Genomic DNA, 14,912 nt, shown 5'->3' on the forward strand with positions numbered 1-14,912 from the left:
TCCTCTTTTCTGTATTTTTCAGTCTGTGCTGGCTTTGTTATTCAGTGTATCATACTGTATTATACATAATAAAAATTTTGGAAACTTTCGTCCTAGTTATTTTAAAGTCTTGAAAAAAACATTTTGTGTTAAGATTGGATATGGAGCACTAAATAGTTAATTGGGACATATAAAAAAAGCATTACAGGGATTGCTATGTACTTTGGTAATGTATATGTATGTTAATGAGCCATTACAGCAATTTGATGTATGTGGTCATGGGAAAACTTGCATTTGAGCTTGACGTAGTTTTAGGCTGTTCCCCATGTATATTTTTGGTTGACTAGAACTAGTGATGTTTTAATGCTAAAGACAATATTACTCGAACCCCCTTTTTCTTTTCATATGGTAACGAAAGAGGATTCTTCCCCATTGCACTTACCACAAGCAGAAGGGACGTGTACTTCCACAAAAAAATGACCAGAGACCCTTTGAGAACTTTTTTCCTTTTCATTTCCTGAACAGCTTCAGAAAGCTTCAAAACCAAACTGTAGTGTTACCCAATTGTGGCTTAGCATATACTAGTTCACCATCAAAAATCAAGTAGGCCTGAAAAGCAATCTTGTCTCAACAGGGAGGGAACCTTCCTGTTTCTCCACTCATCCTGTTCACCTCTGGCAGTGACGAAGTCTGACAGTGTGACTACTAGGAAGAGAATCTAAGAAGATACAATTTATCAAATTCTGTCATGCAAAATCTTCAGTCTTCTTTCAGAAGACAAAACCAATTCCATCTATTCAAAGAAGTGGAAAACGTTTGTGGGTTTCTGTCACCTTAAAAAACAAAAACCGTGCACATTCCTGCTTTCAACCATTTTAGATTATCTGTCAAAGCTGCCCCATGCACAAGTACAGTAGAGAGTTGTCATTGTGCACCCGAGCCATAACTTCAGATCTATTTTAAGCATGTAAAAAAAAAAAAAAAAAAATCTACCATCTAGTCTAAGCTGTGATCAAAAATGTTGAAAACAATGCATTTGGTTTTGTAGAATCACAGAATAATTTATGCTGGAGGGAGCCTCAGGAGTTTCAGGCCTAGTCCTTTCCCAGCTTCAAAGTTAGATCAGGTCATGGCCTTGTCTAGTAAAGTTTTGAAGTGCCTCCAAGGGTAGAAATCAAACAGCCTCCCTGCGCAACCTGTTCCAGGGTTTGATCATCTTCAGATACTCCATTCCTGCAACTTTTAACCATCACCCTTCATCCTTTGCTGTGCACTTGCGAGGAGAGACTGGCTCGCTGTTCTCTGTAACTGTCAGTTAGGTAGTTGAAGAAAGGAACTGGATCCCTTGTTAGCCTGCTTTTCTTCAGGCTGCCAAAACCTCATCATCTTCAGCTTCCTCTCTTACTTAATCTGCTCCAGCCCCACGTCTGTCTTGGTGGCTGAATTTGCTCCAGTTGCTAGCATCTCTTTTATAGTTGTAGAGCCCAAAACTGGACACTAGATGTGTCCTCTAGATGTGGCCTCACAAGTGACAAACATAGGGACAAACACATGAAAAAGTGTTAAGACATTCTCTGTCCTACTCTGTTAACTGCTATAATAATCTGCTTTAAAATGTTATATGCAGTATTTAGTCCCTAAAACCAATCACTTTATTTGACTTAAGGTAGTCACCAGTTTGCTGCCTCTTCTAAAAAGCCGAAGTGATTTCAGAACCTTGTTGAAAGTGGGCTTGGATCTTGAACCAGCCCAGTTACATATCCATGTGTTTTCCTAAACCCGTGCTGCTCCTGAAAGAAGAGAACATTGCAGTGTAACATTTCAGTATTGCATTGCAGTGTTGTTTGCAAAGCAGCATATGCGGCTTTGAAATGCCAACTTTATAACAATTCTAGATAATATCCAAGTGTGTCATGCTGCTTCCAGGTGGCTGCTCCAGCTTTTTCTTTGTATTATGACTTAGTCAGTGGAGCCTGAGCTACAGAACAGCTGAAGTTCCTTAACTGAGCAGTGGAAGAATAGTTGAAGAGCTCCTGTTAGAGGCTGAGATATTGCTGTGTGAACGATTCATTCCATCATCCGCCTTCTGACTCTGCCTTCTTGCCTTGCATCTCTTCATTTCTGGGGTTCTGAATTAAACCATGGAACAGACAGATTACAGCTAGCAGATGTTGGGGTTAGGTAGCTGTGACTAGGACCTACAACCAGAAGCCAATGCTGTTGTGGTGACTTCATGATAGGAGACACAGGAAACCACCTGGTGTATGTAGTTAAATAGTAGTTAACTGTTTTCTTTCACAAAGTCCAGCTTTCTTTTTGTTTGCAGTTTTGTACAGTGGTGTATATATAAATTGCTATTCTTGTTAAAAACAGTTGAATTCTGTGAATTTAGTAGCAATTTATTTAATTTTTTCTCTTTCAGAAGACTTACCTTTTACAGTCTTCAGATATGCATTTTTTTCATAGCAAAATGAGAGCCTGAAAGCCTAGAATGCTTCTTTGACTTAGTTAAGTGTGGCCAGCATAGTGTGGCCAGATAGCATGGCCAGCAGGAGTAGGGAAGTGATCGTGCCCCTGTACTTGGCACTGGTGAGGCCGCACCTCGAATACTGCGTTCAGTTTTGGGCCCATCACTACAAGAGGGACATGGAGGTGCTGGAGCATGTCCAAAGAAGGGCAACGAAGCTGGTGAAGGGTCTGAAGAACAAGTCTTAGGAGGAGCGGCTGAGGGAACTGGGGTTGTTTAGCCTGGAGAAAAGGAAGCTGAGGGGAGACCTTATCGCTCTCTACAACTACCTGAAAGGAGGTTGTAGAGAGGTGGGGGTCAGTCTCTTCTCCCAGGTAACAAGTGATAGGACAAGAGGAAATGGCCTCAAGTTGCGCCAGGGGAGGTTTAGACTGGATATTAGGAAATTTTACTTCACTGAAAGGATTATCAAGCATTGGAACAGGCTGCCCAGGGAAGTGGTTGAGTCGCCATCCCTGGAAGTATTTAAAAGATGTTTGGATGAGGTGCTTAGGGACATGGTATAGTGGTGGTCTTGGTAGTGTTAGGTTTATGGTTGGACTCAATGATCTTAAAGGTCTTTTCCAACCTATATGATTCTGTGATTCTGTGACTTGAAAGTGGTAAAATTCTGGGATGTGGATGCTCTAACTCAGTAGCAACATAACCAGAGGATTTAATTTGAAGCATTTGGGAATAGAACTTAAAAGTGGTACCTTAAGAGTGTCAATGTTTTGTAATAATTTAAAAATTTTTGTAATTGTTTTTACAATTAACAGTTAAGAATATTAGAACTGATGAGCTAGGAGGAACACTTCTGCAGTATTTTTGAGTTGATTTCTCATTAATTTGAAAAATCATCCAATCCTTTTGGGTGTCTTTTTCTATTTGCATCGTCTGGTGCCCTCTGTATTTAAATTAGTTTAGAACTTTTCAAGTTGATGATCGTATGAAGCAGAAGTACATGGTTAATTGATGAATTATTTTCCAAAGATACCTATTTTTAATCACTTTAGATACGTATGTATACTCTAAATGTGCTTTTATCTGAAGATTGGAATCTTATTTCAGAAAACAATGGTGACTGGGGAAAAGCTGAAGCTGTTTGGACCAAAATTCAAGAAGAAAATGTTGTTCCTCGTGCAAAAACACTAACCTTACTGGCTGATATACTTGAGAAAAATGGTCAGGTTGTTCCATTTGAGGTACCTAAGGTAATTGGAGTTTAACTTTCCTAGCTAACAACACTTTTGAATATATTTCTTTACATTGAAAAATGATAACAGATATCATTACAGTAACTTATAAGTTTGTTTTAAAGGTTAGGCATGAAGATACCAGAAGTTCAAGTGCTTCTAATGTGGAAGAAAGAAAAATAAGGATGCTTTGCAAGAAAAACAATGCAAAAGGTAAACTGAAAACCACTGGGTGTTTTCCCCCTTCAGCATTAATTTTAAGATTTTGATTAATTACAGAGCAACACATGCTGCCTGCTGCTTTTTGTTGGTTTGCTAGTATGTTAGCAAAGGTACATGATAATGTTACCTGCCAATATTCTTCTTCAGAAACTGATATGAGAAGGATATGCTAAAATATTTAAAATGTCATTGGAAATGCTGACTTTTAAATGCGTGTTTGAAAGCCAGTCTGCGGTGAAGTTGCCAATTTTAAAATTACCGAAGTATTGCTGGTCTGTAGTTCAGTTTATACTGTTGGGTTAACACCATGTTCTAGACTTTCAAATGTATCTATTAAACACCAGAAACTAAATTATGTACAGGATTGATGCTAAAAATACCGTTTTTATGGTTCCCAGAAAATCTAGCTGTTTGGTCACAAGTTTTATGGTGTGAGACATGAGAAGTGTAGTGAGAAGAAAGATTAATATTGAGTGAAATTGCTGAGACATATTTATGGGAAGGTAATTACCTAGTAAAAGAAGTTGTTCAGAGCTTTTGTATTTGCCCCTGCTGTTGAAGTCGTAATACTAAGATCAGATATGGTTCCACAGGTACCTTATTTAAGCTATACATTTGGCAAAGAAATTAAATAGATGAGATTAAATGAGATGGGACTATGTTATGGAGAAAATCATTGCTCTCTTCCTATCTGGCTTTTATCTGTTAGTCTATTTTCTATTTGTTGATGTTGCAAGGCTATTTATTTCTATTTGAAGGGAGGATTCAATGTGTTGCATAGTGTCTTTAGCTTCTTTACAACAAAGATTAAAGTGGTCCATGTTTCTCTGTAGAATTTGCAAACTTTTCCTCCTGTTGTTCCTCCCCCAAAGAAATACACAGACTATAAACAAAAGATCAAAATCTGTGTCCTCACAGTTCACTGTTTCCAAACCCCTGTGCCTGTGGGTGCCACCCCACAAATAAAATTGAGACATCACTTCAGATCAATTCTGCTACAAAAAAAGAATAGCTCTTCTGCGCTAACTTCCCTACCTCAGATAAAAACAGAATTAACTTATGCATGGGTATTTGCTTCTGTATATAGAAAGGAGGAGTGTACTTTAGTGCAGTTCCTGTGGCTCAGTCTGTGTGTAAATCATGGGAAATCCATTCCTAGCCGTCTCATCTCAAAGCAGGGTCACAGAGTCAGAACTAGCATTACTGGACCTTTCAAGGAGGGGTGGAAATTAGTCCATTTCTAGCATTTGCCAAGGTGCAGAGCATTTGAATATTCTGGAAATCCTCATTTTCTTCGCCTATACTACGACAGATAACTAGGTATCTCACTTGAAAGCAGATTAGAAAATAGAATTAAATAGGTTTAAAAAAATTAATTTTGCTGAATGAGGAAGATTTACAAATACAAGATACCTAGTTATTTTCTTCTCTGAGTGTTATCAGTATATTTTACAGGTTGAACACATAGATTTTTAAGCTTTGAGTTTTTAAAAGAAGAATCTGTCAGTCATTCACAACAGTTAACTTCTGTTGTTAGTGAAATGACCCTATAGAGTTATTCAGTCATAGGAGCACTGATTAGAAGTCTAAAGTGGAGTCTGGATATTCTGTATGTAGGGAGTGCAATCTCGTGTTATGTATATGAATTTAAGAATTGTGTATTATCGCAGACATAAAGTTAATGTTTTCAGGAAATTCTTCATGCTGGTAAATTTTGGGAATCAAAATGAGAAACGAAGCAGTGTTTTCACTGAAACCCATGCAAAATTAATGGAATGCATTTTATAACATCATTCCTAGAAAAGTGTCCTGTGCCTTTGATATCATAAATGATCAAGTGGAGAGCAGGAGGAAACTAAATAAGCCCTGGATGTTGCAGGGAGACTAGTTTAAAACACAAATGTAAAATGTAACTGCTAACAGTTGATGATGACATTTGATACTGAATTTATCAGTAAATTATTCCTGCATATTCTTTTATTTAAAGGTGCAGTATTTGAGAGGAGGTGGTCTAGAGCTATTGGGAATTAAGGGAAAAAAGACAAATGTTGGGAAACAGTTCCTCTCTTCCTGGGAAACAGTTCTCTTAGTTTTTATAGTTTTATAGGGTTTTTTTTTAAGACAAAGTTGTCAATTTTTATAACAGTATAATGTAATTTTGATGTGAATGTAATAGGGCAGAATATAACTTTTTATCAGCATCAGCTTTTTGATAGGAAAGAGATTAACTTAATCTAGTTATGTAACTAATTTCACGAATTTATCAATGCTGACATGGAGGTGTTTTGAAAATCTATTCTCTGAAGTGCTTGATTTATGCAAAGTCATCTTTTCATTTTTATCTTGATTCCTCAGTGTGAGAATTTGACTCTAGGGGATCATGTTACACATATCCCAAACAGTTACAATTGCTGAAATGAATTTGACTGTCTTGAGAACTGAGACTTTCTTGGCAAGTTGTCACTTTTCTAACAAATCTTTCTACTTGAAATAGCTAGTATAACACGATAAGATTTTGAATCCAAGAACTTTCTCTTTTGAATGCTAATATACTTCAGTAATTTTAGATGCCATCTGAAGAAGTAATAAGCTGATAATACCTGATCAGGCATATGTCTCAATTCGAGACTCATCTAGGTATACTTCAAACATGGTACTTGCACTGATACAAAATCAAGTTAAGAAAATAATCTGAATAGGGTAATCATTCTGAGGTTGGGACTGACATACACAACAAAACATCCTAGAACAGGAAAATAAACCTGATAAAAAGATTTTTAGTTCTTCATTGAACTAGTCATTACAAAAAATATTTAAATAGATTTCCTTGTAGAAATAGACCTTAAATTTTGTGGACTGTGATAAATGATGGTAACACATGCTTGACGTCATGTCCAGTGGTGGCAAGGTCCATTTCTGTACCCAACCAAGAGAAAGCAATATTCAAACACAGGGTGAAACCCTAGTTCATTCTGAAGAGAGCAGAGCTTTTGTAGGAGTCTCCAAACATAAGGATTTTTTGGCTTTATAAAATAGAATTTAAACAGGCTTTCACAAGCAGAAAGAACAAACCTATCACCAGTCAGCTACATTTTTGTTAATGAAATAATTACTTGTAATAGATTATACTAGTGAAAGGGTTTTTGTTATTGTGGAATGCGATTGCTAGTCTACTGGTATCTCAGATTTCAGAAAACTGGAAGAAGAAATGTCTTTCCCCCTGAATTTAAGTGTGAACACTCTTTGAATGCTGGTGTTCAGCATCTGAGCAGGCAAGAGGGTTCAGCCCATTGCAACAGGCCAAGCTTTGACCTCAGGCCTATAAGTAAACATGGTAGAGGATTTCAAGACCTTTCCTGTGTTGTCCTGTTGTTGTTTTATTGGTCTTTTGGTTGACAGTGCAATCACTATTGTAATGTCAGACATCAGTCATTCTCTCTCTGTCTCTCTCTCATACATGAAACTCGCACAGAAGTGGATTTAATTTTTACTGTGATATTCTTATCCCTTATCTCTGTTCATATATATATATTTAATGTAGCTCCAAGTGTCCACAGTAGATTATGGATGGCAACGTTAATTCTCATTATTAACTCAGTGTAAGAGTTTGTGTGTTGTAAATAATAAATTTTATGCATAGTCATTTTTGCGCCTGCATTTCAGGAGGTTTTTATGTATACTCTTTGGTTGAAGAAGTTTAAGATTCAAACCAAAAGGCACACCCAACGGTTTTGGTTTGGGGAATGCCAGCTTAAAATTCCACAGCACACTGTAGTAAGTGCTATTAGTGTGACACTTCTTGTGACAGTAAGATTCGAATGGGTTGTCTTCATCTTTACTTTCGGAGTATAAGAAAAAAATTAATGCTTAGCTGTGAAATTTGTAGTGATAATCCAAGTATTTCTGAAAAGTTTTAAAGGTTATTGTGGCTATGATTTGAATTAGCAAAGGGATTATTTTTTGAGTTTCATTAAATGGAACATGCAGTCACCGTTCAGATGTAAAAGATCATTTGTGGTTCTTAACACAGCTTTCTAGCATATGTTACAGCCTGGATAGCAGTTTTAGCTGCATGCTTATAGCTGCATAATCTTGTTTCAGAAAAATAAATGAGTGAAAAGTGTGCTTATCATTTTTTCCCCTTTTTGGTAACATCTTTTCATACACTGACAGTTATTGTGAATGCATGAAATAAAACTGTTAATCAGTCAAACAAATGCAGCGTAGTTTACTTGCTAAATATCTGTATATTTGTAAATTGTATGTTTTGTATAAATCTTGTTGTAGCCAAATAATTTGATCTCCCCATATTGGAATCACCTCCTATATTATTTGTTAAATGCTGTTCTAATCGTGCACCAGACACTGTAGCTACATACCCCAGAATTAGGTGTTGCTTTAAAAATCCTGAGTCTTCCCCTTCTAACCAGCTGTGTTGGTATTTAAGCAACAGCCACATACAGAAAAACAGCAGTAGCAAACTTCTTGTTCTGTGGAGGTATGTGTCAGTTGAGTGTGGTATACGAGCAGTTTTGAACAAGCTGTGACCAACAGCTTTGGGCTCAAAGATGTAAGCAGAGGATAAATAGATTTAAGATGGATCTTTTCAATGAATAGGTGATTTCTTTATATGATCAACATGATCGCAATATGATATTTCATTTTGGCTCTTTTTTTTTTTTTCCATTTTTAGAGGCGTACAATATTTTCCTGAAAATGCAAGGGAAAAATGAGTTTCATTATCGTTCTTATGGCACCCTTATAAAAGCATTGTTAACACAGAATTGTCTTGAAGAAGCCATCGAAGTGAAACACATGTAAGGCTTTTCTGTGTTTGGGGGATTTTGATTGTTTGGGTGGGGTGGGTGTTATTTTAAAATAATTTCTGAATCATATTCAGGTAAGTCCTTATCTTTCAATGGGAAAACAGGTCATGACTGGTAATGAGGAGTTATGGTAAGAAATACACCAGTGTTTCATAGGATGATGTACCATATATTAAAAAGGTACAGGGTGACAGTATGTATTGCTAATAACTCGTTTCAACTAACAGTATCAACGAATGTACTTGGCATCAGAACTGAAAGTCTACCCTTCTGGCAGTCTGCCTTTTCCTCTACAGAGCAATATCCAAACAGACAAGATCCCTTCACTTAACTGCCCGTGAGCCTTCCCCTCGATGCCCATCCCTGCTGCTGTCCTACCCTACCCACACTCCCTCGCAGCTGGCTGCCTGCCAAATGCAAAGTGGTACATTTGACTGTGATGCCAGTGGCTAGGAGATGACCATAAACCTTAGATCCAACTCTTACACTTCTGAAATAAATCCAACCTGCTGTCATGTATTATTAGAATCACCAGAATTGAATTAACCTTCAGTGAGTTGTATGGTACACCACTTGCTTTAATTATTGCCTGTAATGTGTTTTCTGGTCGGATTATAGGCTTCAGAGTAAAAGTGTTACTACTCATCAGTGTAGAGATAAGAACAACAAAAATTTAAGTTTAAGTAATTTAAGTCTTTCAGTTTTTTCAGCTAAAACAAGAACAGTGGTTGTCATCAATTGTGTTCTCTGACTGAATACAGTGAATTTCAAAGTGCCTGTAGGTAACCTACATGATGCATAGAGCACTATAAAAATCTAATAATTTTTAGAGTCAACTTAGTTTTTGATGTCCGGGAACAGTATAGTATAAGATGATGTTTATTATTTTCATGTTTTCTTTAAAAGTGTTTAGACCGAAGAAAGTATCTCATTGAATAAGTATTTGAGTTCTGCATTCAGAAGAACAAATAATGTTTTTTCAAATAGCTGTCAGTAACTGGGCTTTATGATAAGGAATGTTTGTGCTTGATGGTTATATGGCTTATAGCAAGGAAAACCTAAAACAGTTTATCAAATTAAGCTCCCTGAAATGGAAGTAACTGATAAGTCTTTGTAAATAGAAGATGGAAAGGACATGTTTTAGAATTACAAAGAATGTTGATAAAATTTAGGTAGTGTGTTTAACATTAGTGGAAAATATTCATGTATCGAAAGGTGTATTGAAAGATTCTTTGGGGAAGAAGTTTGAAACTCCACTGAAGATTTGTACATGCATTGACTGCTTCCCTGCTCCACAGCTCAAACGCACTTGTAAGGAAGATGCACAAAGTATTGCATGTTATCAGCAGTAATTTGCAGATTGGAAGAACAGAAAGAAGGTGGTGGCTTGTTCCTAGTATTTCGATGATTCAGAATTCCCACTTTTTAGATAAATGTTTTAGTATGTAAATTCAAAATGCAGGAAAAAAAATGAACAAAAAATGTTGAAGACTAAAAGAGTTGGAGATGTGTTTTAAAGGACTAAGCCTCTGAACTTTGAGATATTTAGGAAAAAAGAAAATAGGATTTAATAAGAGGTTCTATTCTTGGTCACTGGTCAAAGCCAACTATCATCATAACCCCTGTGCTTTTCAGAACTCTCATACTCCATCTTGTAGCATAGAAATGTCAAATAATGACATTCTGAGAAGCCTGTAGCAGCTCACTGTTGCATCAAGACAGAGAATGCTTCATATTGGCAGTGTTCATGGTGTTTATCTGTGTATCTTTTTTCTAGTAACAAAATCATGCTTACATTAATCATTTTCAAAAGTCTGTAAGTTTTAAATTATTCACTGAAGTAGAGAAAGTGATTGTGTGTGTACACAAGGTTGAGGAATAGCAAATCTGTGTGTTTCGCACATGTTTCTGCGTGCTTGACAATTTTTTTAACCTCATATTACAAAGAGATTACTCCTACAAAGCCTAAATGTGTGCAGTGGCCTGAAACTTGTGCAACTCCTAATATTTTCATAAAATACAGGAAAGCTACCTTCATTTATATAAGCTAACATCTTTTTCTTTTTACTCTGCTTGAAGCCAAATTTGAAATTTAAATAATATTTAGAGAGCCTTAGTATGAGTATTAGCATAGGCAACAAAATAAGTAATTTTTTTATTTAAAAAGGCCAGACAATTTTAAAACTTCCCTCCTGTTATCAGAACTGAGAAACTTCCATGAGAAGGTGATGTGGTAGAAGGCAATTGCACTCCTACTCTGCATTTGGGGGAGGGGGGGGACGACACACAAAACCCCAAACAAAAACAAACCAACCAACCAACCCAGAAGGTTACTGATCTGTTGGTCAACCCAAGTCTGGTTGCTTTGGCATTCTAGCACTGTTTTGAGGAATATTTACTGCATTCAGTCCAAGAAGTTTTAAATAGAAATTTAGGAGTATTAGAATGATGGATTAGTTCTGTAATAGTAGCTAACATCTATTTAATCACACTAAAGATTGGAAGATTGGAGAAAGTAAATCCTTTGTTATATGTAATTTACAGTCTCATGCATGAATTGTTGACTTAAGGGCTTTGACAGATGGGACAAAGGGGAAAAAAAAGGCGGAACTGAGCAGTGGGTGCTTAGGCAGGGATTAAGAGGATTGGTTCGGAGAGTAAGAAAATCCCGAGTCCAGTGACTGCATTTGTGAGCCTGGGAGGCTGAAAGTGACTGAGAGGATAGTCATATTGTGTGTGATGTGAAGGATTTTCTTGGGATTGAGGAGAATAATTTAGCAATGACCCTGCTTACCTCCCAATCCGCTCAGCCTCTAAGTTCAAGTAGGTAGGCTGCTCAGTTGTTTGCCACAAGATGATCAGTGAGGTTTATCTTGATTGCTGATATGGTAAATGGCAATGCCCCCCTTTTCTGTGTAGAGATTTTGTAATCTAGAAATGAACATTTGTAAAGTTATCCTTATATATTAAAAATGTGGCTATATGTCATTTAGGAATGGGAACATTTTGTAGTATGAGATCAATGTGATTGCTGGTGAGTCTCTCGTGACTAATTTCCAGAGTGTTAGAAAAGCTTTAGCAGTGTTATTAAAGTAAAGATTCCCTTTGCTATAGATACATGAAGTTTTGTATTACAGGAGATAAAGAATTGATAAGCGAAATACAATTTTAACATGGCTAAGGCAGCAAATGTAGTATGTTCACTTTAAAACCTGTATATATCTAGATGACAGAAATTTGAAAATTAATCAACCAAATGATATGGTGTTAGTTCATAATATGCTTTAGTTTATGTTTAAAATATACAGTGCTGAAAATAAATGTTTCATTTTTATTGCTGAAAGAATAGTTTTACATTTTATAATTATGGTGACTATTGAAAAAAGAAGAAAAAGTATCCAGCTTAGGATACAACAGAACAATGCAGGGCATGCAGTTATTTTAGTCATCTAATATGTCAGCATTCAAGAATCTGAACCGATTGTTTAAAAAAAATCTTGTACTTTGTTTCTTTTGTTGCTCACTTCCAACTTTGTCATCTGTCAGAATGCAAAAAAAAATTATCCTTCTATAACCATTGACAGGATAACACAAAAGCTGTCTCCAGGTCGATATTTTGCAGCAATATTTTTAACATACGAACAGTAGTTTTTATAATTTCACCTTGGTGCTCAACCATTTATTATCGTATCAGAAGCATGTCAGTAATTCCTTTCTAAATGTCTGCTTCTTTTAGTGCTGAGACCCACATCAAGGGCTTCACACTGAACAGTGCTGCCAGCAGCCTCCTCATCATATCGCAAGTTAGGCGGGATTATTTGAAAGGTATGTCACAATGCTTGACCTTTACGTCACATTAATGCCTCTGCAGATTTTTCTTGTAACGCCCTTCGAATACTTGGATAAAGGAGTCCATTTAGCAAATTACCTGCTTATCAAGAGCCTTTTGTGGTAGCTGAGAGACGTAAATTACTGTACATGCATTTATAATACAGCTTGAATATGAATGTACTTGTCATTTGACCACTTAGTCCAGTTTCCATTCCATTTAACACAAGATGGGTTTTCTTAAGATGAATCACAGCTCTTCAGACATGCAAAATTTGTGCTCCAGAACGAGAGAAAGTACAGGCTTTCAAGTGCGTTAAAATTCACAGCACAAGTCATTTTGCTTTGGAAATTAACATACTTTAGAGCATCTGAAACAATTCCCAGCAGTTGTTTCTTGCATATTGTGTTGGTTGTGTGAGATACCAGATGAGTTAAATTGACTGTTAAATGTGCATGATTGTGCACAAAATGATTATAATATTGATTTAAAAACTTAATCAAATACTTTTTAATAGTTCTCAATACCAACAGTAACAAAATACTCAGTTTGGTTTTCTTTTTAATGTAACGATGATAGAAAAGAAAATGGTGGCTGAAGAGTATGTAAGGGTATCCAACAAGATGGTGGATAAAGTTTATAGTTGTGTTATTTTAGTTATAGGCATTGGTTGTGTTGCAGCCTAGAATTCAGCTCCACAGCATTACATTTTACTTATTTAGTTGTTCTGTAGAACTCTTGTGAGAGAGAAAAACTCTGCAAGCACATAGTTTTACATGCAGTGCTGTGTCTTTTATCCCTGTGCAAGCGTAAGTACAATATTGATAACATATTTTCATTAGTGCCTTTAAGCATTAAAGCAGCTATGTACGAAGAAAGTGTATTACACTGAATTGGGTTTTACTTTCATACCAGAAGGCATACCAGAAAATCCGTGTTTTTGATTCTGCCATCAGTTAATTTTATTTTATTCCATTATGCGTAGCTGTAGTAGCCCATACCCATGTAACATCAGCTACATTAAAATACTCTAAGATGAACATTTACAGGCATCTTCTCACTTGTGCTCTTTCTTGCAGCTGATAAACTTGTCTTCTTTCACATTCCATCCCCATTCAGTCTCCAGTCTGATGTCATTGCCAGGTGTCATTGACTGAAGTATTTATGGTGAATGCAATTGCTTCTCTTGCTCTTGGCAAGTCTTAAGTTTTTGCAGCTTTCAAGTCCTTCACCTGACTTTCCTGTCTCATTTTATTCTAATAAATTTTCTGCTTTTTCTTGTCCAGTGTGCCACAAAGTTTTGCCAGTTCTTCCTAAATATTGCACACCAAAAATCTGCACTTCTTCAGAACATCACTGATGTTTCTGTATTCTGCCCATCTCTTGCGCTAAGTGATTTCTTTTTAGCTAGCATACTAAGTTCTCTGCAACGTCAACCCTCTCCCTTGCTGTACTCTAAAAATGTTTCTTTTTGCACAATACAAAGTTTCTCAGGAAGTCTGTGGAATTACATTGGTTTGCAAAATTATATTTTCCTTTATCTTGGTGCATTGAACAAGCTTTACTTTGGTAATTTAACTGAATAGTCAGACTTGATCCTTGTTTCTGTTTTAATGTGAAAGATACTGCTCTTTTTGTAAGTGAAGCCTTGAAAATGGAAGCTACTAAATATTTCAGCCATACTGGTCATTTTCTGAGGCTCATAGATTACCCAAAAAATTTTTGGGCACAGTCTTTTTGTAATCTTTTGGTGGTGAGCTCACTTTGACCTGCATCGTGTCAAGGCTTTCACTTGTGTAAAACTTGCTTGCTTGATCACTTCCTTGTATAGTTCACCATCATTCTTTGCTGTGTAACGTGGTATAGTTAAAAGTTTTTATGTAGGTCCCTAAGTATACTCGTAAGAGCTCTAATATCTTCTAGCAAGAACTTGGTAAAATCCAGGTTACTTTAAGAGTCAGAACTTGAGTTTCACAGTATGGAATTTGCAGATTTTATAGGAAAGCCTTTTAAAAGATAAATGGTCAGTTTTCACAAGCACACAGTTACCTGCTTTTAAGTACTGAAAAATCAAGGGATTAAATTATGAATTCAGATTAGTAGTAATGAGCGCTTTTGCATAAGAAGAAAAAAGATACCAGCAGAATTATCTAGTATGCTACTAGCACATAATTTCTTGCAGTAGTGCTGCATACATGCAATGTTCAAATCTTTCTCTGTCCTTGAGAAGGCTGATCATGCTCCATGGTAAAGGGAGGTCCACACTTACAGTCAGGAGAGAATTTGAACTTAGCATGTGTTTTAAGTTTGCTTTTTAAATTTTGGGAATCTTGCCCATGATGTATTGCTCCTTT

General features: G+C 36.4%; 1 protein-coding gene across 2 annotated transcripts in view; it reads left to right on the top strand.

Moving 5' to 3' along the window:
* The window catches only part of LRPPRC (leucine rich pentatricopeptide repeat containing), a 95,540-nt gene that overhangs the window by 66,478 nt on the left and 14,150 nt on the right, over nucleotides 1-14,912 (top strand). Inside the window, exons 28-31 of one of the 2 annotated variants that reach the window (XM_075496289.1) lie at nucleotides 3,557-3,699; nucleotides 3,795-3,894; nucleotides 8,597-8,720; nucleotides 12,466-12,554. In XM_075496289.1, the coding sequence (XP_075352404.1) occupies nucleotides 3,557-3,699; nucleotides 3,795-3,894; nucleotides 8,597-8,720; nucleotides 12,466-12,554 (456 nt within the window). The remainder of the gene's footprint in view (nucleotides 1-3,556; nucleotides 3,700-3,794; nucleotides 3,895-8,596; nucleotides 8,721-12,465; nucleotides 12,555-14,912) is intronic. The other variant, XM_075496290.1, reaches the window with a different exon arrangement.

Source organism: Mycteria americana, chromosome 3 (assembly GCF_035582795.1).
Source record: "Mycteria americana isolate JAX WOST 10 ecotype Jacksonville Zoo and Gardens chromosome 3, USCA_MyAme_1.0, whole genome shotgun sequence".
Lineage (NCBI taxonomy): Eukaryota > Metazoa > Chordata > Aves > Ciconiiformes > Ciconiidae > Mycteria > Mycteria americana.